This window comes from Podarcis cretensis (assembly GCF_951804945.1).
Source record: "Podarcis cretensis genome assembly, chromosome: 11".
Classification (NCBI taxonomy): domain Eukaryota; kingdom Metazoa; phylum Chordata; class Lepidosauria; order Squamata; family Lacertidae; genus Podarcis; species Podarcis cretensis.
The window spans coordinates 46,498,831-46,522,110 of NC_137180.1; the positions used below are offsets into that span (position 1 = coordinate 46,498,831).

Genomic DNA, 23,280 nt, shown 5'->3' on the forward strand with positions numbered 1-23,280 from the left:
GGTTTTGAAAAGGTCGAGGGGTGCACTGGCACTGCAAAAGATTGGATCCTCCCTCTGAACAGCTGTTAAGCAAGAGAAACTAATCTTGTGTGTCACCACTTACTGTTCCTTTGCAAGTGGCTTCCTTACTGGCAACGGAAGCCTTGTTTTCTAAAACGGTCAATAATGTCATTTTATAATTAAGTCTGTATATGCATGTTCACAAGCGGCAAACTCCACAACCCCAACAGTTTGTTTTCTAAGCTCAGGGAACACTAATTATGCTCATTAGAACACCTGCTTGCAAGTGACTGCATATTTTAATGTTTGCAAATGCTAAATGGCACCTTTCAAGGTTGCTTAATTGAACAAATTGCAGGGAACCAGCTTAATTGTTGCTAGCCAGAGATTCTAGGGACAAAAAAGCAAAAGAAAAAAGCAAACACATTTGTTATTCTGCTTGTGTTGTGGACATAACTTTATTTTGGCCTTTGTTGTCAGAAACTGTTAGCCAATGACCCTGTAAAATGGCAGGCCAAGTAATTGGGAGTTAAGTCCAGCAGTGGGAAGGCTTCCAGGATGCTGTTTAGAGCACACCATCAAACTGTTGGGATACTGCCAGGGAGATAAAGCCCATCATGGCCCCCACGTCGCCACCGGACGATCCATTGATCTCCCGTAGATACAGTATCAGCAATTAGTGACACGAGCTCCAGAAAATAGCTTGCCACATTCCAGAGCTGATGCACGCTCTATCAGCATAATTCGTACAGAGAAAGATGCACGCAGGAGAACATTATTTAGAAGTTTATTCCGCGTTGGTCAGAACAAAGAAAAAACATGACTGCCTGCTTGCGTGTTCAGGCACAGAGAGAAAACGAAAGCATAGACACAACAGAAACATCCTGTGAACAGGAAATACACAGGCTGTGACACAAACATCCTGTTCCCTTTTAAGGTGCAACGGAAATATCCTAACACAAACTAGTATATCACATATAAAATTAAAGGAACGTTTAACCACCCTCTTCTCGTACAAAAGATCACTGACCATAGGGAGGCTCAGATGACCCTCATAGATGGGGAAGCCTGTGTGATAAGTCTTCTAGATTTAGGGTGGCCAGTTAGACATTGTCCCCAAAGAAACTTTGCATCTCCCCCCGAAATGCGATCCAATTTGTATATGGTGATTTACATGCAGACACAAATCTGTAAATACAGTGGTACCTCGGGTTAAGTACTTAATTCGTTCCGGAGGTCCATTCTTAGCCTGAAACTGTTCTTAACCTGAAGCACCACTTTAGCTAGTGGGGTCTCCTGCTGCTGCCGCGCTGCCGGAGCACAATTTCTGTTCTCATCTGAAGCAAAGTTCTTAACCTGAAGCACTATTTCTGGGTTAGCGGAGTCTGTAACCTGAAGTGTATGTAACCTGAAGCGTATGTAACTTGAGGTACCACTGTAATTTATTTAAATAGAAATTCAACACTTGTGTCTTAGCTCAGTCTGCTAGCCAGGTGCCACTCAGTGCTGATGAGCACCTTAAAGACCCCTCCTGTTCGTTCCTTTTACGGTTCCTTATCTTTAAACCAAGGACCCCTTCACTGACAGCCCTTCAGTATGGAATACTGCTCTCTGTAAAGCAAGGCTGTGTAATACACATTTTTTTCTAGAATCAATGTAGCCTGATTGTCCCCCTGCCCTGTACAGTCCATACACAGTCTAATTCTATTGCATATTTTTGGCTCCTTCTGGAGAAACTGGTTTCATTCCGAAAAACAACAGTTCGTTGCAGATTGATTCTGCATTATGTGCAATGTGTCCATCTGAATACAGATGCAGGCCTGTCCAATGATGTTGTGAGTGGGCATATACTTCCTTCTTCACTCAGCTGGGGCACGCGCAGGAACAGACGTGGTTGATAATCAAGCCAGGGAGTTTCAAATGGTATCAAGTAACCACATCCACTCTTGTGGACGGCAGGATCTAGAACAAATCTAGATCAAAAGCAGTGTGTTGAGGACGAATTATCATGGATTGAGAAAAACTACAGTTGTGTACTACATTAGTCTGAACACAGTCTGAGACCCATGACCACCCTATTCAGATGACAGAAAGCACCCATATGCTTCGGGCAGGCTTCCCTGTTTGCAAACATCACTCCAGCATGTGGGCAGCTGAGGGGCAGAGACACTGCAGATGTGACACGACCCTGCTATATGTCCCCGTCCCCCCTCAATGATTGTTTATCTCCATACGATCATTTATCAGGATGCTTGAAGGAGGGTTCTCTTGACTTTTAGAACAGTAAGAGTCAATGAATACCATGTACAGCAGAAAGGATAGAGCCTACAGCAATGTGTTACCCAGAGGTACCTGAGGGGGGTGGGTTTCAGGCGATCCCTCCCCAGGGGTTGAAATAATACACCAGGAGGGTTGTGAGCCCTGTGCACTGCAGTGGCCGGTCTATGAAGGTTTAAATATATGCCTGTTCCATGCAAGAGGGGGAACTGATTGTGGCAGGATTCCCCCCTCCCCCTTGCATGTAGTAGCTCTATACCCTTATATCAACACCTCTGTCTTCACACACAATGGCCAAATGTATGGATTATGATGGTGGTGGCGCATGGCTGTTGTGCATGTTGGCAGGAGAGGCAGGAAGAGTCTGCAGAGTCCCGTGAACCCCTCATGTGTTTGCTCATTGTGCGCGCTAGCGTGTGTGCTTCACCACTGTGACTCACACATGGACACAAGGGAGATGATGTGCTCCTCAGAGGGTGGCCAGTATAGTACACTGTTGCAGTAAAAATGAAGCTTTGAGAAATGCAAGAACAAAGTGTGCTTTCAGTGTCAACCCTCGTCCTTCTGTGCAACATTAGGAAATGTTGGCATTGCGTAGGCTGTGTCCTCCTGAACTCTACTTTGTTTTTTAAGCAAAATCCTTGTTACTTGTAGACTGTAGGCAAAGGAGCACCCAACACAGTAACAGTGTATTGAAAGCTTCAGCTGCCTTGGGATCGCAGTGGTAAAAGGAAGCTTAACTCTTTCTCTCCCTGCCAGAGTCCCAACGAAAACAAAAATCCTCCCCAAAGCTGCTATTTGCATTTCAAGGGCAGCTGTCATAGGCACCAGTGGAGGCTTCTCATTAAATACAAGTAGCAGTTTAGAAGGGGCAATTTTTCTTGAGATGGTGGCAGAGTAAAATCATTGCTTAGGTTTCCCCAAGACTATTTAAATAAGTTTTAAAAGTGCATACTCATTGTATCAACACAATTGGCTTGCAACTAGTTTGGCCCTGAAATGTCTCCAATGAAGTTTTACTGGCTGAGGCTGCAGTTTAATAATAATAATAATAATTTATTATTTGTACCCCGCCCATCCGGCTGGGTTTCCCCAGCCACTCTGGGCGGCTTCCAACAAAGATGAAAAGTACACTAAAATGTACACTAAAAGTTTCCCCAGGGATGAGAGTGGAGGGCTGGAGTGGGACAGGGTGCATCTCTTCTCCACAACTTTTCAAAGTAGGCGGAAGAGCTTGTGCCGCTTGAATTTTCTCAGATCGTGGCTGTCAGTCATGCCCTCCCTAAGCCCCACTTACATACTTGAGGATTACAGGACAGGAATGACACCTGTGGCATTGTGATGGTCAAAGAATAAAATATTAAATGTGTTTTCACCCTCTGTAAAGTTTGTGCAATAAAATATGCAATGATGTCATAATGGATTGAAGAAAATAAATTTATTGAAATAAGGAACACTGACAGAAGGCAAGTTAAATATAAACAGAAGGACACAAATCTTTATACTGGGGTATAATGGCTTGTGTAACCAGCAGAGTACCAAAATGACATTCTGAGATTGATTGAGGTATTTAACTAGTTTTTGGTGATAGAAACACTCTTGTCAATAAGACTTGCTTGCCCCCAAGAGAGACTCACATAGCTTCAATGGCATTAGGGCCTAGAACTAAAGAAGGCAGCTGTTAGAAAAATTTAACAGCAAATTAGCAGAGTATCTAATAAACATCAGCTTAAAAGTATGAGCCAAATGCAGAATTTCCCAGTTTCAAACATTTGGAAGGCAACACACCCTTGCTCTTATTTGTGGCTTAAAATATTTATATTTGTTAAAATAGCAAGTACATAAAAAACGTTGACTTCTGAAGCAAATTATGATTTGTTTCTGCAGAGCCTCCCCCTCGAATTTGTTTTGCTTCTCAAAGCTTGCTTACATGATCCAAGATGCTTGGATTTTAAAATTCACAACTGTGGTCTATAATAAAACTCAGTTTTTTGTTTTCATTTACACGTGGTTTCAGGCCACGTACTGCAGCTTGCTGTGATCTGCTTTCACAGAGCTCTACTCACGTGAGACAAAGGCTGTTACTGTTGACACGGTCCTTTGGATAATATAATGTATAATCACAGCCTGGAAGGCAACCAGATGATATGAGAAAGGGATACTTCTGGTTTACCCCATCTTCTACCTCCAGCTAATCTCCCCTCCTCTTCCCCATCTCAACTGCTAAAGGAGACTAGTAAGAAAGCTACCAGGGACGTGGGTGGCACTGTGGGTTAAACCACAGAGTCTAGGGCTTGCTGATCAGAAGGTTGGCGGTTCAAATCCACGCGACAGGGTGAGCTCCTGTTGCTCGGTCCCTGCTCCTGCCAACCTAGCAGCTTGAAAGCATGTGAAAGTGCAAGTAGATAAATGGCTACCACTCCGGCGGGAAGGTAAATGGTGTTTTTGTGCGCTGCTCTGGATTGCCAGAAGCAGCTTAGTCATGCTGGCCACATGATCCAGAAGCTGTCTGTGGACAAACGCCAGCTCCCTCGGCCAATAAAGCGAGATGAGCGCCGCAACCCCAGAGTCATCTGCGACTGGACCTAATGGTCAGGGGTCCCTTTACCTTTACCTTTAAGAAAGCTACCAATAACATAAGGTCCAGCAGCATCTCCTCTTTCCTGCTCAGGATGACTTCATGGCTTTCCTTGACAACTTGGGACAGAGCTTTTGATACCCTAAATCATCAATGAGCCACAAGTAACCATGCTGCTGCTGCTTCAGTGTGATCCTAAGCAAGTTTATTCAGAAGCAAGTCCCACAGAGTTCTGTGGGGCCAGTGCTGCAATCTTGAAATACATTTTAACACATCAAACATAATGGGACATGATTCACCAATGAGAGTCCTGCTTATTTCCTCCACTCGGCTGCGCATTAGTGTGGAGATGGCAATGCAACAGCCAGCAACCGTTTTATTGGTTGAATGTGCGACCTGTGATCAAGGAAGAGCAGTAGCAGGCTCTTGAGTTCTGCCTAGTTCACAGCAATGTTTCGGTATGGTACGGATTTGTACCCACAGCTCAGTGGCAGAAGGCTCCAGGTTTGATCTCTCTTATCTCCACTTTTTAAAAGAAACAATTAGGTAGTAGGTTATGCTAAAGTTCTTTGCCTAAACTCCCGGAGAGCTGCTGCTACTCAAGAGTAGGCAATATTGAACTAGATGCATCCAGGATGTGGGCTCAGTTAAGGCAGATGTGTATGATTCCCCTGGCTTGAAGTGGGCCCTGTGTCCTGCGCCCCACAGCTCAGAACACTGGACTCCAGAAATTCTGAGTTGGAGACGCTTTGGGTCCAAAAACAGCTGCGTATAGGGGCAGCATGGAGAAAGTAAGCAGGGGGTGGGGGGCGTGTTTGCAGGGTCTTTGAATTTAGCCCCTGATTATGTAAACAAAATTTGAGATTGAAGTATGTTGAGGCGTACCTTGAGAGAGAAACACAGGTAAATTGTAAATGAGGCGTAAGTGACTTCTTTAAAGCCTCTGAACAACTGACGTGCAGAATATGCCAAACACAAACACACAAACAAACTACACTGTTAACAATACTGTACTGAGTTCTGTAGCTTCATTTGATTTGGAGTCTGAGCTTTACAAACAGCCTGGAGCCCCCTGCTCAGCTTCCACTGAGAATATTAGCGCTGAGAGGTCCTCAACAGTTTTCTGAGGAAAGGACTTCAGGATATATTGTGAAGCATAGTGTTGTCAAGTCACTGGCGCTTATTCGCCAGTGTGTATTTCTAAACGTCCCATAAAAGTGGATAGTGTTCTTGAAAGGCCCTGAAAAATCCAAACCCATTGTAGTTTTTACTGCTATACAAACTGTGTTATGTCTTGTTACAACAACAGACTCTTGTGACAGATCTTTTATGGTTTGTACATGTTCTGATTTGCTACATGTAAAATACAGAAGCATGAATAGCACTTTTAAGAAACGAATAGGCCTCAACAAACTAGTGTAGCAACTAGTTCTCTATAGCTTTTGTGGAGGTATAAAAATTTTCTGTAAAAAATAATATTCTCCTTATATTCTTTTCTTCTTTTAAAGTTGCTACAATGATTGCAGCAGATACATTCCATAGACAGATAATTATAATTAAACTACAGTGTGCAGTGTAAATATAAAATATCCATGTCTGCTTGTCTAAAGTATTAAAATATGTATATTTATATAAATCAAAATAAATGTATTATTTAGCCCAACAATTCCCCCCCTGTCCTTCCCAGTATTTCATTCTTCAATTCCCAGTATCAACATCTCTGCATATGGTAGAATTTTAACATAAACTTGCTCAAACTGCAGAAAACATCTGACATTAGCTTTTCGAATAAAGATGATTTACGTAACATTACACTGCCGTCCAATGCATTAAGAATGACCCCAAATCAACACCTACAAATAACAAAAGACACTCACTGCTACTGAACCAACCCCACCGACGTTTCATAAGACAATATTTACAAGACACGACAGCAATACTGTGATTGATTCAACATCTCAGGTAAACGGAGAAGGGACTGCACTAGCCAACACCCCTCTGAAAATACTGAATGCGTTTGTTTTGGTTGAAGCATACACACTCCCCAAGCCAACTCCCTCCCATTGAAATATATACACTCCCCAATTCAAAGGCTCTAGGTGAGCATGGACGGCCTCCAATGTGAACACGGAGCTCCACACCAAAGTGAGCATTGAAACCTCTGCTCACAGGGAGCTCTGCATGTGTTTCAGAGCCTCACAGAGGCATGGACTGAGGAGTGGGGAAGGGGGGGGATGGTGCCACTTCCTACTCAGTCCAAGGAAAACTAGGGCAGCATTTTGTTTAGTTGGTCTGTGCTCACGTAACCACAGGATGCGATGAATTCCTTGTCTGGCACTGGGAGAGCGGTGGCGTTGAGCACAAGGCCTTGCGGAGATTGCACTACATGGATGGAGGTATAGTCTGCCACGAGCACCTCGGCACTTCCTGGCTCTTCCTGAACTGCTGCCCTCGCAGGATTCACAGCTGTAGGGGTAAGGCTCTCGGCGGTGAAGTAAGCGTTTTCAGGAAAGCTCTGGTCTTGAACTTCTGGCTCGGCCTCTTTGTGAAGCGTGGCGGGGACACATTTTTTCACATCCAGCTCACAGAAATAGGCACTGTCCATGTCGAAGCTGGGTTGGCACTGGGCAACTGGTTCTTTCGGAGTCTCGCTCGGATCTCTCCCCATCTTAACCTTTTGCCCTGGGGAAAGCACAACCCTCCCTCCCGGAGTAATGTCGCTGACCAGCGTGTAAAAGTCAATGTTGGCCATTGAATTCTGGTTGCTCAGCTGGGTCTTGACAGGCGGGCTGGTCGTCTCGATAGTGTCAGCGACAGAGACATGGGCTTTGGGCTGCTCGTCTTCTCCTGGGCGATCAGGCACCCCCTCAAGACCTGACGCTGGCTTCTCGTTGTCTTTCTGGTCAAGGCCCAAGAGATCCTCCTCTTTGTGGTTTGCCTTCTTGGAGTGGTCGATGTCTGAGGTTCCGTCGCAGGTGTCGCTAGCGCTGAAGTCGGTCTCTGGGATATCCGGCTCACAGCAGCTGGCTCTCCCAGAATCGTCATCCCTTACGCCAAGGCAGCCTTGAGACTTCAAGCTGTCATCGCTGAGGAGCCTGTCAGTATCCAATCCTTCGTTCCTCTCTTCTGCCTCGTCTATATCCAGCTCAATGAATTCCACCCAAGAGTCGTCTCCGTACAGTGGTGGCATGCAGCTCCCATGACTGGCTAAGATGGAGTTGACTTCGTCAAGTTTTCCTTTCTATAGTGCCAATTAAAAAAAATAAAAAATGACAAATTGCAAGAGAGGAGCAACAGTTATCTGAATGATTAAATATGCCAGTATTATATGTGTTCAATAGAAAGGCCAGCTGAAGTCCCAAACTCATAGCTGTCAACTTTTCCCTTTTCTTGCGAGGAATCGTATTCGGAATAAGGGAATTTCTCTTTAAAAAAGGGAAACATTGACAGCTATGTCCGAACTGTGTGTTAGAGCACACTAGATGGCTGGGAGAGAACTGCTAGTGTGCTGTGAAAAAGAGATCAGGTTCATAATTGAAGGCTCCTGAGTGCCATTGCCCTAGACAAGGGATAGCCAAACTTGGCCATCCAGCTGCTTTGGGACTACAACTCCCATCATCCCTAGCTAACAGGACCAGTGGTCAGGGATGATGGGAATTGTAGTCTCAAAACAGCTGGAGGGCCAAGTTTGGCCATCACTGCCCTAGACAACTGATTCCCAAACTCTTCCTCACATCAAATTGCTTAGGGTCTTGGTGGACCATTGTTCTGCCTGTTGTAGCAATTGTAATGTGCTGTGCCATATGCTGTATGATTTGTAATTGTGACTTCATTGCTTCTTTTATTTCATATATGCTAAATTTTATTGTATTGCTATTTGATTTCCATAGTATTTATAGTATTCTCCCCACAGCACTGGTGCTTGTGCCAAGAGTGGAAGACATGATCTCACAATCCTCAAGAAAGCCGTCACACAGCCAAATTTCTTAGGTAGTACACCATTTTAGACTGTTTAGTGTCACTACAGTCAGTTACTCTGATCATTCTGAACACTCTTCCATAGCTTCCCCACAACAAATTACCTTAAAGAGGTCTGGATCGATTCCTTTAATTTTGGGAACTGGAACAGGAGGAAGAATCAGTATCTTTAACCTTGAAAAGAAATAGCAACTTTTAACAGAAAGAAACCTTTTGTGGCTACAGAAGAAACACAGAAACGTATATCATGAATAATAAAAACAAAAATGTGTGTTTTGGTAACATGTTGTTGAATACTTGGGTAGCATTTGCACAAACCAGACAATATTCCAAACTGGGGTTTGAAGGACATTTTTACTTCTTTTGTAGGAGCTTTTCTGCAAGTTATATAGAATTCTGAAGTTGCAGAATTCTGGACTGCGCCACTTCGGTCTGTCGATAGGGGGCTATATTTTTGGCCTTTCCCTTGGGTAAAAAGATCCCTGCATTTGGTGGGAGTGTCTAATAGGGAAGAATTTTGGAATATGGTTGCTGATTACTGCCAGGAATTTTTCCACATTAGACCAGAATTAAGTCTCCAGAACCATGCTTCTTTATTTTATTTCTTACATTTATATTCCACTTTTCCTCTGCCTTGAGAAAAAACAAAACCAACAACCAAGGAGTGTATACATTTTACTAAATAAGCAAGCAAACAAAATGGTACTATGGTTTCCTGTGTGGAAGCCCCTTAAATTTCTGATCAAATTCCAATCAAGTACAGATGTGTGCGCACATCTGTCTGTGTATCTAGTGAGCAAGTTGTCCCATAAGCATGGTATGCTAAGAATTGTAATCAATTCATTTATTTATTCCTTTAGTGATCTTGTTGCATTTTTGTATGTGTGTGCATGCACATGTTTTGTGGTTTGCATTCTAAACTGTATTTCAAAATAAAGCACCCTTCATGTGTAAAACTAAAATAGCAAAGAGAAAGGCTCAGTGTAGTCCTCTCAGTGATATACTGTTTACTAAAGGCAAGGAGCCTTAAGTGGGAAAGCATTCACAATTATTATGGAACCCCCACACTCCCAGTTTGAAATGATACAGCCCTTTCATTTTGCATAACTTGAGAATGAATGGCTGCAAGATTCTTATCTTGAAACTGGGAGACTGAAATAATAAATGTCATAACTAGCAACGTTTTAGGAAAACAATGTGCATTTGGGTATGTGGCCAGGATGGGATTACTCAATATTGTGCAGAGTGCCTTTCTTACAAAAGTCGAAAGACATGTTGGAGAGAAATGGAAGGGAGGTCATCCAGTTCTATAAATAAAGGGTTGGTTGCTGTTGAGGATATAATTCTTCTCACTAGTGACATTGGCCTTCAGTGAAAGCCAGCAAAAAAATGGCATGCACAAATCATTGGGAATTAAGTCAGCATGAATTCTGGTCTTTAGCAAAGGGTGATTTGCAGCATATGAGAATTTCAAAAGCCATCTTTAGTACTTTCTGAATCAAGTAACTGATGTCAAAGGATAGGTAAATTTCCTTCTCTTGTTTTTGTTCTGTTTTGAACACCTGTCTACTATATATAACCAATGGGGATAAAATCCTCACTGGGAGGTTAAATATGGAGGCCCTTGGAAGTTCCTGTTATTTCTATGATTCATCCATTCAATCACCTGGCAACATGTATGGGTAACACAGCTATCACAGATGTAACACCACAGACAGATTTATTGCCCGATAACCCTCAGATATAAATACTCTGTCATCAAGTAACAGTTCCTTTGTACAGATGAGAAACTGAGGATGAGTTGCCAGGGTGACACACTAAGTTCATGGCTAAGCAGGGATTTAAAGTCTGGTCAATGTCGTCCCTTCCAGATGTTGTTGGATCCCAATTCCCATAGATCCTAGCTGGCATGGCCAATGATCAGGGATTATGGGAGTTGTAGTTCAGCAAGATCTGGAGGGCGCCATGTTGGTTGCCTCTGCTCTAGGGCAAGAACCATGCCAACCCTGCAATAAACTTGACTAAAGACCAATTCACACCATCAACTACGCACAGTTAAGTAAGCAGGTTGGATGGAGAATGTGGGTTGCATTAAGCATAGGCAGAAACTACAAGGCAATTGCCTCTACACACTACTAGCCCTGAGTGCAATCCACCTTACAAATACTTCTGGTCCTTCTGCTTTTGGCAGCTTTCCAGTAGCATGGGCAATGTGTGTTGAGTTACAAACTGTAGGGTGAAGTAATTGCACGTCATCTTTGCCACTCAACCCATGAGCTGTTCAATTTCCTCCCCCAGAATTAGCTCTGTGTGCTAGCAGATCCTGCAAACAGCTTCATATCCTGCTGTTTAGGAAGGCTGTATTAACAGTGCAGACAGAACACTGCAAGCATTGATCAATTAGATGAGTGGACCAAAGCTTTAACTGATAATTCTTTCCCAACACTTTTAAGGGATGGGATCAAATCTAAATTTGGACAGCTCATGGGCTGAGTGGTGAAGGTGATCAGTGAGGTGGTAGGATTGTCAAAGGCTCACATTTATAATTTAAGGCTGTTTTGGTACTGGTGTGTTATTGTAATAAGGAATAAGAAAGAAAGAAATCATCAGAGGGATGGCCTTCTTTCTGACACCTCAGTGGTATCTTTTGATCATGGACAAGTGTGAAAGAGGTTATCTTCCTTCAGTATTTCACAGAGGTACTGATATTTAGATATGGATGCATGCAAATGGATATGAATGCAAAGCAATAAAATAATTGGAGGAAAGACATTTAATTATTAAATTACAATTCCAAAATCAGTTGATTGGCCTTGTAAAAAAAGGAGACCTGTGCAATGGGCATATTCACTTCTTCATATAATGCCTGTGCAGTGAAAACCCAAAGCACATGTCAATGTTAAATGCATTTAGCATGCAGTTTTTAGAAATTGCAAATACCATCTAGAGTGTTTGTGTGTGTGTGTGTGTGTGTGTGTATGATAATCATGCAGATCAGAGCTTAATGTACCATGCTGTGTCTTATGATTTTGGTTTTCCCCACTCAATCTCAACTGGTTATTAACTGAAATAAATAAATGGGGGAGGAGGAAGGAAGAAGGAGGAATTTAACTCTTTCTCCCCTGCAGTGATCCTGGGGAAAATCCCTCCATGGAAGTTAATATCTGCATTGGAAGGGTATCTCCTCATAGTGCCATACCACGCTTCCATGCCTGCTGCAATCCGAATAACTATCAGCCTCCCAGCTGATGATATATGCAGTTTAAAAGCCCCACCCCCTACATATGAAATTCAAAGATGCCTTTAACATCATGTGTAGTTTGGGCTATGCTCTGTACTGGGATCGCTGCATCCAGAGAATTAGACTGCAAGCCTTTTTATCCCCACTAATGCTGATTTCATTGCTGAGGTCGCTTTGGAGTAAAGCCAAATCTGGAAGCAACTGCTCCCTTTTTTTAAAAAAAACCATACTAACATGAAAAGGTTCTCTCCTTCAGTATGGCTTGAGCCATGCTTCCTCTTGCTTTTTCTGGAACCACTGCTTTTTAAACTGTTGCCTTGAGGAGTTTTGTGTACCCGTGTCACGGAACGTTATAGAAACTGGGAATGGATTTTCTCACTGGTCTGTCTGTATTAACAGTTTAATACAACAGTGAGCCATTGGCCAAAGCTGATGTGAGCAGGCAGTTTGCGTGACATCAGTCATGAATTCACATGAGATGCACGAGCTATGACTGACATGAGGTTGTGGCTCCAACGTTATAGGATGTAACATGAACAGAATGTTCACATGAGCTTTCTGTCAGTGCAAAACAGACAACTAGCAGTCGAATCCAGCGGCAGGGATCCTTAGCCCTGAGGGGCTGAATGTGGTCCAGAGTAGGCTCACTGGAATGAATGGACCTATGTTACTCATGTCCATTCATTTTAGTGGGTCTACTACGTTGAAGAGGACCAACATTGGATCCATTTTTACTGAAGTATGGGAGAAGGTTTAGGACAACTGGTTGTTCAAAGCGTGACACATTGTCACGTGCAATCTAGCAAATAACTTACTTCTTCTGCTTAGAAAAGACCACCATAGTTAACATCACCATTACGCCAAGCGTACCAAAGGCAAACACCATAGGCCAAGGAAATGAGAATTCTGAAACAAGAAAGAAGCAAGAACTGTGAGTTGTTTCAGTTATTTGGGTACTCTTTAGTATTCTTTGATGATCTCATGCTGATACACACACACACACACACACACACACAGAGAGAGAGAGAGAGAGAGAGAGAGAAAGAGAAAGAGAAAGAGAAGGAGAGCGAGAAACCCACATATACTGTATTTTCCATGTATAAGACGCCCCCTATTTTTGGGGACTCAAATTTAAGAAAATGGGGGGGGGGCGGCGGCACAGAGTTGTTGAGCTTTTTTCCCTAAAGAGGGATTGCCAAAAATCAGTCACCCGCATGCGTCACTAAATGTGCCTCTGTTCTCTCTCCGGCAGAAGCTGCCAATCGCCCACCCAATTGCCGCAGTGTCAGCCAATCAACACCAGCCACTGACGCAGCAACCAATAACACGCCCAATAGCTGCTGACAGCAGTGGCAGCAACCAATCATATGTCCACCCTATGCACTATCCATGTATAACACGACCCCCACTTTTTTTAAAGAATAATTTTTATTAACCGACCAATCACATCAAATCAAACCAAATTACATAAATTCCAAATTACACAGCCGAATTTTAAATTTTTGTTGGGGGTGCCCATATTTCAAGTTCCGAAGGGATCCAATCAACTTCTTACTTCTTACTGCTGTTTTAATGTCCACAAATCTAACCTTATGATGTTCACAGTACTATCCAGTCCTTTCTTATTATTTTTCCACATCTCTTGTTGTTATTTTTATCCAGTAACCATATCCAGACGTTTTCCATATAACATCACTTCCATACATCAAAACAGTCTTAGCGTCATTAATCTTCACCAATCTGCCTCCTTTCTCAAAACCTCTGAGGAGATTCACTAGGAATGCAGTCTGAAAACAAATCCTTTCTTCTTCCCGGCTATAAATCCTTTGGCAAGATGGCGACTCTGAATTAATTCCCAAAAGCTCTTATTGCTTCTCGGTCTCTATAAAGCATACTTTTGGTTAAAGTTTATCTCCACACAGACCTTAATCATCCTGCTTGGGTCAGTTCAACCGATGGTTCTAATGAGGAGGGGTTCTTGTAAATCACATAGAAGGAAAGTAAAAAAGGTCCCGTCCCCCCATTCAGCCCCGTTGTCAACATACCCCGCCTTTGGTGTATCTTCATCGTAAAATATTCCTGTTTCTCCAGCCCGTCGTCTTCTTTCACAGAGGTCACTTAAATTAGCAGACTTCACTCCCCTTCTTCACTTGAAATATGTGCATTTGCTTCTTTTGTAATTAATTATTCCAAATTGCTGCAACTAGTGCACGATCAGAGACAGCGTCCAGGAGAGCCGATGTCCACATGGGGGCATTCTGCCTAGGGCCCTCACCCCCTTCTTTTGAATTAGGGGGTGATTTATGGGCACAGCAGGCAAGGGCAGTGTTCCCCATTTCCTTGGGGCAACAAGGGAGGCTGCCTACTCCCATAACAGCCTCTTAATTACCCCGTGTGGGTCGGAGAGATGGTATTGTCGGCCATCTTCCAATGTGCCCCCTAGTGGCCCCCCACGACCCCCACATTTTAGCGTAATTTTTAAAGAAAAAACCCCAGTCTTATACACAGAAAAGTACGGTATTTGTTCTGGGGTGTGTGGCAGACTTTGGAGCCTGAGGGGTGCTGCAGAAGCCCACCCTGGCGCGCATATCATGTCTGCAGTGAGGCCAGGAGATAGAAGTCGGGCATGAAGTGGAGATATTCCAAATAAGATCTCTTTTCCACCCCACTTACCTTCGTCATCGCATAGCACCTGGCCTGCGGAGTCAAAAGATATGTAGAGGGTGTCACTGAAGTCCCCATACAATTCAGAAACCCCTTGTGCCCGGACTCGTATCTCGTAATCGCGGCACGTTTTCAAAGAATATACAGGAAACATCGTGGCGGCCTTTGGCTCCAGCTGGAAAAATAAACGGAGTGGTTTTCTGAGCAGTCTTACGAGAAAGGCTGCTCTTTGCTCATAAGCAAAACACTTATGGGGGGAGGGGGGTCTTAGAATTACAGATTCACAGAACTGTAGAGGTGGAAGGGACCCCTAGGGTCATCTAGTTCAACCCCCTGCAATGCAGGAATCTCAGGTAAAGCATCCATGAAAAGATGGCCATCCAACCTCTGCTTGAAGCAGAGTCCACAACCTCCTGAGGGAGTTTGGCAGTCAGGTGTAAGCAGCCCTAAACTGAGGGGAGCTCATTCCAGTAATGGCTATTATTATTATTATTATTATTATTATTATTATTATTATTATGGACTGGGTTTGAAAAGGCATTGAATGGTACACAACTTGAATCTGATTTAAAGAATTAATAAGGGCCATAATATTCAGTTAATATGCTGCAATTAAAAAAGGAGACAATGGACTGAAATAAATTTACATCTCAAAACAAATCGTTAATAATTTTAAAGTCAAATGTTTTCTTGAATAATGCATTAGAAACGCATTAAAGCCCAACTGAGATTGAAGCGGCTGCAATTAAAACCACCCACGACGGTTTAAAATAAGAGGCAACGCAGGGAGTAGATGAGCAATTATTGCAACACAAAGGAGAAAATATTAACAACAACACGGAGAATCAATAATATAGGAAAGCTGTTGGGACAAAACAATTAAGGGAAACTTACCTATTTCACTGAAAGTTCAATGTAGATAAGACGTGCCAACATTTGCAGCGCAATCTTAATCACATCTACTCAGAAGTAAGCCCTACTGAACTCAACGAGGCTTATTCCAAGGTGTGTTAGGCCTGGATTGCAGCCTTAGGGTTTAAATGAGCTTTCCTTAACAAGTGTTGGGTTTATTTATTCTTTATGTGTGTGCCTTTCATTCTGCTCTGACAGGCAGCACCATTGTCTGCGTCCTTTGCCATAACCAAGTAAATGAACGACGTCAAATCTGCAGAAACTAGACGCTGTTGAAAACTCCAGTTAGTGCTGTGCTGTCCTTGGATCAAGGGGTGACACTGATCCACAGCTGGCTACGGTGGTTAACCTTTTTCGGTCCAGGGGCCACACTGCAATCCAAGGGCCGGCGTTTGTCCGCAGACAGCTTCTGGGTCATGTGGCCAGCACAACTAAGCTGCTTCTGGTAAACCAGAGCAGCGCACAGAAATGCTGTTTACCTTCCTGCCAGAGTGGTACCTATTTATCTACTTGCACTTTGACGTGCTTTCAAACTGCTAGGTTGGCAGGAGCTGGGACCGAGAAACGGGAGCTCACCCCGTCGCGGGCATTCGAACCACCGACCTTCTGATTGGCAAGTCCTAGGCTCTGTGGTTTAACCCACAGCGCCACCCGCGTCCCTTGGATCAGGGGTTAGCCAACCCCAAAACTTGACATTCTCTGGGGCTTGCTCCTAGTACACATACCTTCTTCCACTCTGTCTCATTGACTTCTTTGTACTGCAGCTGGTAGTGGAGGGTGATCCATCCATTCTGAACGTCTGCGGAAGGTGGAGGCTTCCAGGTGACCTGGATATCGGTATAGATGCCTATTGGGCTGGTGTTCAGAACAGTCCAGTTGAGTTCGATGGGAGGGTCTGGTATGACTGTGAATTAAAACACATTTTTACCCCAATGAGCAAATATCACTTTTTGAAATTTCCCAATATCCAATGACAGAAAGGAGTGCTTTTTTAAAAAAACAACAACAAAGCATTCCCAGTAGGTCCACAGAATGCATGTATTAGTGAGTAGGACCATTCCTGTGACTGCTAGCCCAATGCTGATGTGGCTGCTGGCCCTTTCCCCCCAATGGACACTTGTTCAGTGTTAGAAACTTAAGATATTTAAACTAGGAACCAAATGGCTCCTTAAACCAATGTTGCAGTCGCCAAAACAGGATGTCTAGTTGCCATTTGGGGGAAAGATGGTGCTGAAGTTTTATTTTTCAGATGATGGACTGACAGCGATTGATTCTCATGTTAAAAATCTGGCTAGTTCAGATGACAACCTAAGTTAAGAAATTTGAGAACCTAAAGAAGAAAAGCCACTTTATACAGGGACAGTCCACATATATATTGGCCTATTCCTACCTCTGTTTCTTAATGGTGACACGGACCATTCAATAATGTAGGAATATTTTTCACAACTGCGAGAGGGGCAGTGGGGTGGGGCAAGTGAAGCCAAGCTATAACAATTAACTATAACGTCGTTCACTGCTTCTGCACAAAAGAAGCACTTTCTTTCCAGTTGTGCAGATAACTGATAGAATTCTACAGGAAGTGGTACCAGGGTGTGAAAACAGTCAAGATCCAATGATCCCCAGGCATGCACCTCCTGGTACCCAGGCATCTTCACTTGGTCACAAGTGGTCAATATCCAGGTGCGTAATGCACCTGGGATCTGGCTAATTTCAAACACTGGACCCTATGTAAGTACAGATGCCTGTACACAGGATCTCCTTCTTGCAAGTGGGATCTTAAAAAGAGACTGCCTACGCAGGTACATATTTATGGATGTGGCCAATGGACTAAACCATGGGTAGGCAAACTAAGGCCCGGGGGCCGGATGCGAGCTAATCGATTTCTAAATCAGGCCAATGGACAGTCCAGGAATCAGCATGTTTTTACATGAATAGAATGTGCCCTTTTGATTAAAATGCATCTCTGGGTTATTTGTGGGGCCTGCCTGGTGTTTTTACATGAGTAGGATGTGTGCTTTTATATAAAATGCATCTCTGGGTTATTTGTGGGGCATAGGAATTCGTTCATTCCCCCCCAATATAATCCGCCTCCCACAAGGTCTGAGGGACAGTGGACCGGTCCCCTGCTGAAAAAGTTTGCTGACCCCTGGACTAAACCCTAACCCCTGTTTCCAGGTGTTCAATGAATGTGCAAAGGGATCATTTGAACTTCCTGGACAAGCCCAAGGAGCTCCTGGTCAGTAGAAAGACGTATCTGGGAACAAGAGTACAACTAGTCTTGAACCGGACTGTACAACCCCGAAAGACTCAGGTTTAGGGTTTGAGAGAAGGCCTGGATCTGGATTCCCAGGTGTACTTTTGCTTAACTAAGGCCACCGTAGCAAACCGTGCTGGATCTGGCCATGGTGACGTATGCTGCAATTGTATCTCATCTGGAGTACTGTGACAAACTGGTGCCCTCTAGATGTTTTGGAGTATGACTCCCATCCCCAGATCCCAGAGTTCCAATAAATAAAATAACAAGAAATTCAATAAAACAGCTCCCCTTATGCGATGCTCAAAATCAGCTTCCTGAGGCAACATGCCTACTTCTGCCTAATTGTAGGGCCAGGAGCTGCTTCAAACTAATATGCAAATTAACCTTTGGTTACAAGGCTGCAATGTAAGCACGTAGCGGAAACATACCTAGGTCCTCCACACGGAAACATAATTCGTCATACATCTTGCTTCCATTAACCAGCCTGACACAATAAGGAACCCAAATGGAGGTGTAGGTTTTGTTGAAATAACAGCTGTTTTCACCGGCGGTTACATAATCGGGACATTCTTTCCATTCGCCCAGCCTAGAAGGATAGGAAGAAAGAACTGTGAAAAAATAAGGATATTATGAGCATCCTCTCCTCCCACCCCTTTTAGGGAAAAGAGTGGCTACGTAGGGTTTGGAGCAGAATGATTGATTGATAAAAGGTTATAAAGCAGAAGACCACCTGTATGTGACTTTGCAAAAATAGCAACCACAAAAAACCAGCAACAACACCAAGCCCTTGAAACCTTATTAACACATGTAGTGGATGTATTGATAATTCCGTGTTTTCACATTACAGCTATAGGTATTAATTTGCTTACTGATGACAGGGTCCCTGTTATCAATGTGCCTGTTTTTTGTGAATGGTCATTGTTAATACTGTAATTATTGTCGTCTGTACTTTTCAATACTGACCTCATGAGATTCAGGGTCTTGGAGATCTATGAATGGCATAGGTTATGGTGTGAGGAACTCTCCCGCCCCCACCCAACAGTTTCATAACCTTCATCCAGATACTCATTTCTGGTGCTATAACACAGAACACACATTTTAGACAGCAATTCCTCCGTACTTTTCTAGGTTCCTTTTTGCATACACCAATTTCACGGCTCCAGCAGCTGTTAAATGGGAAAAGTTGCCATTCTTCCAGTAACATGAAAAGGTTTCCAGTTCAGGTGACCGGCACTTAATGAAGTGTGGTTTTCCTGACGAAGCTGTATGTAAAAAGTGGAGAGGGAGAAAGAAAAGGAAAGAGTGAGCATGTTTTCAAAGAGATCAAATACAGCAATTGAGGGATTAAAATAGCAACGCAAACTAAAATTTATGTCCCAGTGCCATGTCATTCCCCTCACATATTGGCACCACAAACAGGCATAGCCACAAATATACCTGCTTTGCAGCATATTGACTGTGACATTTGCAGATGCTCAAAACCAGAGTTTGGCAACCTAAGGCCCATGAGCTGGTTCCGGCCCATGAGCTTCTTGGAACCAGCCCATGGCCTTTCCGTGGATCAGTGTGGGGGTTCTGTGCTTTTTTTTCACGGCGTCACGGTCTTATTCAACATCTTTATCAACGACTGGATGATGGACTCAAGGGCATCCTGATCAAATTTGCAGATGACACCAAACTGGGAGGGGTGGCTAACACCCCAGAGGACAGGATCACACTTCAAAACGACCTTGACAGATTAGAGAACTGGGCCAAAACAAACAAGATGAATTTTAACAGGGAGAAATGTAAAGTATTGCACTTGGGCAAAAAAAATGAGAGGCACAAATACAAGATGGGTAACACCTGGCTTGAGAGTAGTACATGTGAAAAGGATCTAGGAGTCTTGGTTGACCACAAACTTGACATGAGCCAACAGTGTGACGCGGCAGCTAAAAAAGCCAATGCAATTCTGGGCTGCATCAATAGGAGTATTGCATCTAGATCAAGGGAAGTAATAGTGCCACTGTATTCTGCTCTGGTCAGACCTCACCTGGAGTACTGTGTCCAGTTCTGGGCACCACAGTTCAAGAAGGACACTGACAAACTGGAACGTGTCCAGAGGAGGGCAACCAAAATGGTCAAAAGCCTGGAAACGATGCCTTATGAAGAACGGCTAAGGGAGCTGGGCATGTTTAGCCTGGAGAAGAGGAGGTTAAGGGGTGATATGATAGCCATGTTCAAATATATAAAAGGATGTCACATAGAGGAGGGAGAAAGGTTGTTTTCTGCTGCTCCAGAGAAGCGGACACGGAGCAATGGTTCCAAACTACAAGAAAAAAGATTCCACCTAAACATTAGGAAGAACTTCCTGACAGTAAGAGCTGTTCGACAGTGGAATTTGCTGCCAAGGAGTGTGGTGGAGTCTCCTTCTTTGGAGGTCTTTAAGCAGAGGTTTGACAACCATATGTCAGGAGTACTCTGATGGTGTTTCCTGCTTGGCAGGGGGTTGGACTCGATGGCCCTTGTGGTCTCTTCCAACTCTATGATTCTATGATTCTATGATTCATTTTTATTCTTGCTGCGGGGACTGACTTCCAGGTCAGAAGAGCGCTGGAAATAGCATGTGCGCATGCACACGGGCGCTCCTCACCCTATTTCCGGCACACTTCCGGGATGGAGGAGCGCCTGTGCGCATACGCTATTTCCGGTGCTCTTCCAACCCAGAAGAGTGCTAGAAATAGCTTGAGTGCACACACGGGTGCGCATGCTCCGGCCCACCAAGAGGTCTGCCGGGTAGTGGACCGGCTGGGCCTCAAAAAACGTTGCCCACCCTTGCTCAAAACATTCCACCTCTCATACCAGCTGCCCCCACGAGGTTTCCTCCATATGCTTTGACTCTAGTTCTCATCATGCCTGACCGTTAGCCATATTGGCTGAGGCTGTCGAGAGATGCAGTCCAACAATATCTGGAGGCAACCAGGTTGTGGGATGATGTTCTATACAATGCCACCCCTGAGTTTAAATATTTCTAGGCTGGCTTTCAGGACAAAGCCCTCACCAGACAGCTCACATGGGAAGAACTATAACATACAATGCTATATTTAAATAAACCAGCACCCTAAAAAAATTCACAGCCTAGTATTTGCAGTGAAGAGTTTCTCAACCTTTTATTGCCTTTCCCCATTCAGGGCTTTCTTGTCAGACCCACCCTCCAGACTTATTTTTTATTTTAGGTTTATTGTGTACTTAACACAACAATAGTACATTAGTGGTAGATTTATTCTGCGAAGCTTTTACAAATGCCACCACCTTATTACTGTCTGAAGGGGCTACAGCGCAACAAAAGTGGGGCAACCTCCCACCCCCAAACATTTGTGGCATGAAAAGTTACAGGATATCAGCAGAAAGTTACAGGACATGCAACAACACGTCCCCCTGGAAGCTTTTGCAGGCACAAAACGGTATTGAAAGTGGGATCATGTATGCCTACTCCAGAAGCAGCATGAGCACAAATCATCACAAATGGCCAAGGAAAGGACATCTGGGGGGGTCCTGGGTGGTGACATGAGACAGGGCATTCTCACTGGTGTCACCTCAGCTATGAAGCTCCCTCTCAAGTAATATTCAATCAGCCTCTACTGTAGAGGAAGTTTAGGACTCCTGCTGTCAACTTCTGTACTGTAGAGTTGCGTTTGGCTTCCCAAGTTTCATGCTGTGCTGGCCTGGTTTCACAGAGCTGCAGTGTCACGGTTTTATAGTGTTATATTAGGGTTGGCTGTGCCATAATTGCCAAGGAGTGGAAAAGAACACAGCGATGATCCCAAGATAACCTTCAGAGAGAAGGTGACACACTTGCTTTCTGAATTATGTTGGCTAAATGCACAATTATTCGGTGCTACTGAACTGGCACCAGCTGCTTTGCAGCTTGTCCAGAGTGCAGGCCGCAGCTAAAACCCATGGCCATAATAAAACAAGAACAACAACAAAGAAACAGGCTCTGATGGTTTTTGCCGGGATTCTGTCCTTGGGATCACAATGGCTACATAAGCCGCTAATCCCCCGGGGACATTCTAAGCAGCCTTAATTTGCAAGTGGCAGCACACCAGAGAGGTCCTGGAAAAAGCTGTCCTTTTGCTTTGCTTTTCCCAGACTATTTTTATTTATTCATTAACATCTTTTTAACCCTTCCCAACTGGAATGCTGTTGCATTCTGTATTTCCTATGAAATGGTGGTGCCATTAGATGGCACTTGGTAAATACAGTGGTACCCCTGGATATGAACACTTCTTTCTGGTTACGCACGCTTCGGGTTACGAGCTCCACTAACCCGGAAGTAGCTGCTTCTGGTTGTGAACTTTGCCCCGGGATGCGAGCGGAAATCGTGTGCCGGAGGCGCACGCACAGCAGGAAGCCCCATTAGCGAAAGCACGCTTCAGGCTAAGAACAGTTTCAGTTTAAGAATGGACCTCCGGAACAAATTAAGTTCGTAACCAGAGGTACCACTGTAAAGCCTTATTTCACTTTTGATTCCCACACCCCAATGCAGGTTGCCTCTTAAGTCTTCACATAGTGCAGTCGACCAATTAACCCTCCTGTTACCTCTAGAGCAGGTATCGTCAACCTTCTCAGACCCAAACATGCATTTGGTGACGTATTTCTTAACTCTTTACTGTACATTTGCCTCATGGAAGTGCTCCTGTTGCAACCTTCCTTGGTTCAGGGGGATCCACCAGTTGAAGACCAGTAGTCCAGGCCATTGGCAGTTAATCTGCAGACGGCCAGAATATTTGCTGGAACACAACTTCTGCCATCCCTGACCATTGCTCTTGTTGGTTGCAGGGAGCTGTAAACCAATCACATCTGGAGGGCCTATGGTCCTCCACCATTTTGTGATACAAACAAGAGAAATGGCAAGAAAATGGTAAAAAGAAAAGAATATGGATAGAAAAACACAGCTGTTTCCTGTAGCCCTGTTTTCCAAAGCCTTTCTTTCTGCATCAGTTATTCAACTGCGAATCATGGACCTCAGTTTTAAAAAAACAGATGTAGTTGCTAATTATGTATTAATAGTATTGTGAATAGTATTAATAGTGTAGTTTGACCCAAAGAGGGGTAGAGAATTGGTCTGCATACTACCCTGGTCAACTCTTAATACAAGCGTTCAGCCTCCTGCTCACGAGGAGACCCTCTGGAGCCAAAAGAGGATGTCCTCTTTGGGCTCTGGGGAAGGCCCCACAAGCTGGAGGTGCAGAGGGACTCTCCCCATTTAAGCACATTTCACTTGTGTACGCAGGGCTCCACACAACCCCTGCGTAAATGAGGAGTCTCCTTTTTGATATCCTATTGTTATTCTGCTGGAGTTTAGCATGCACTTAAGTGCACGTGTGTGAA

At 44.0% G+C, this 23,280-nt stretch overlaps 1 protein-coding gene across 4 annotated transcripts in view; it reads right to left on the reverse strand.

Moving 5' to 3' along the window:
* Window positions 1-3,696: 3,696 nt before the first annotated feature.
* The window catches only part of GHR (growth hormone receptor), a 105,406-nt gene continuing 85,822 nt past the window's right edge, over window positions 3,697-23,280 (reverse strand). For 3 of the 4 annotated variants that reach the window (XM_079994885.1, XM_079994883.1, XM_079994884.1), the window contains exons 3-9: window positions 19,028-19,169; window positions 18,336-18,493; window positions 16,376-16,554; window positions 14,748-14,913; window positions 12,890-12,980; window positions 8,938-9,007; window positions 3,697-8,096 (exon numbers count right to left, since the gene is read on the reverse strand). In XM_079994885.1, the coding sequence (XP_079851011.1) occupies window positions 7,122-8,096; window positions 8,938-9,007; window positions 12,890-12,980; window positions 14,748-14,913; window positions 16,376-16,554; window positions 18,336-18,493; window positions 19,028-19,169 (1,781 nt within the window). In that variant the 3' untranslated portion in view covers window positions 3,697-7,121. The remainder of the gene's footprint in view (window positions 8,097-8,937; window positions 9,008-12,889; window positions 12,981-14,747; window positions 14,914-16,375; window positions 16,555-18,335; window positions 18,494-19,027; window positions 19,170-23,280) is intronic. The other variant, XR_013843352.1, reaches the window with a different exon arrangement.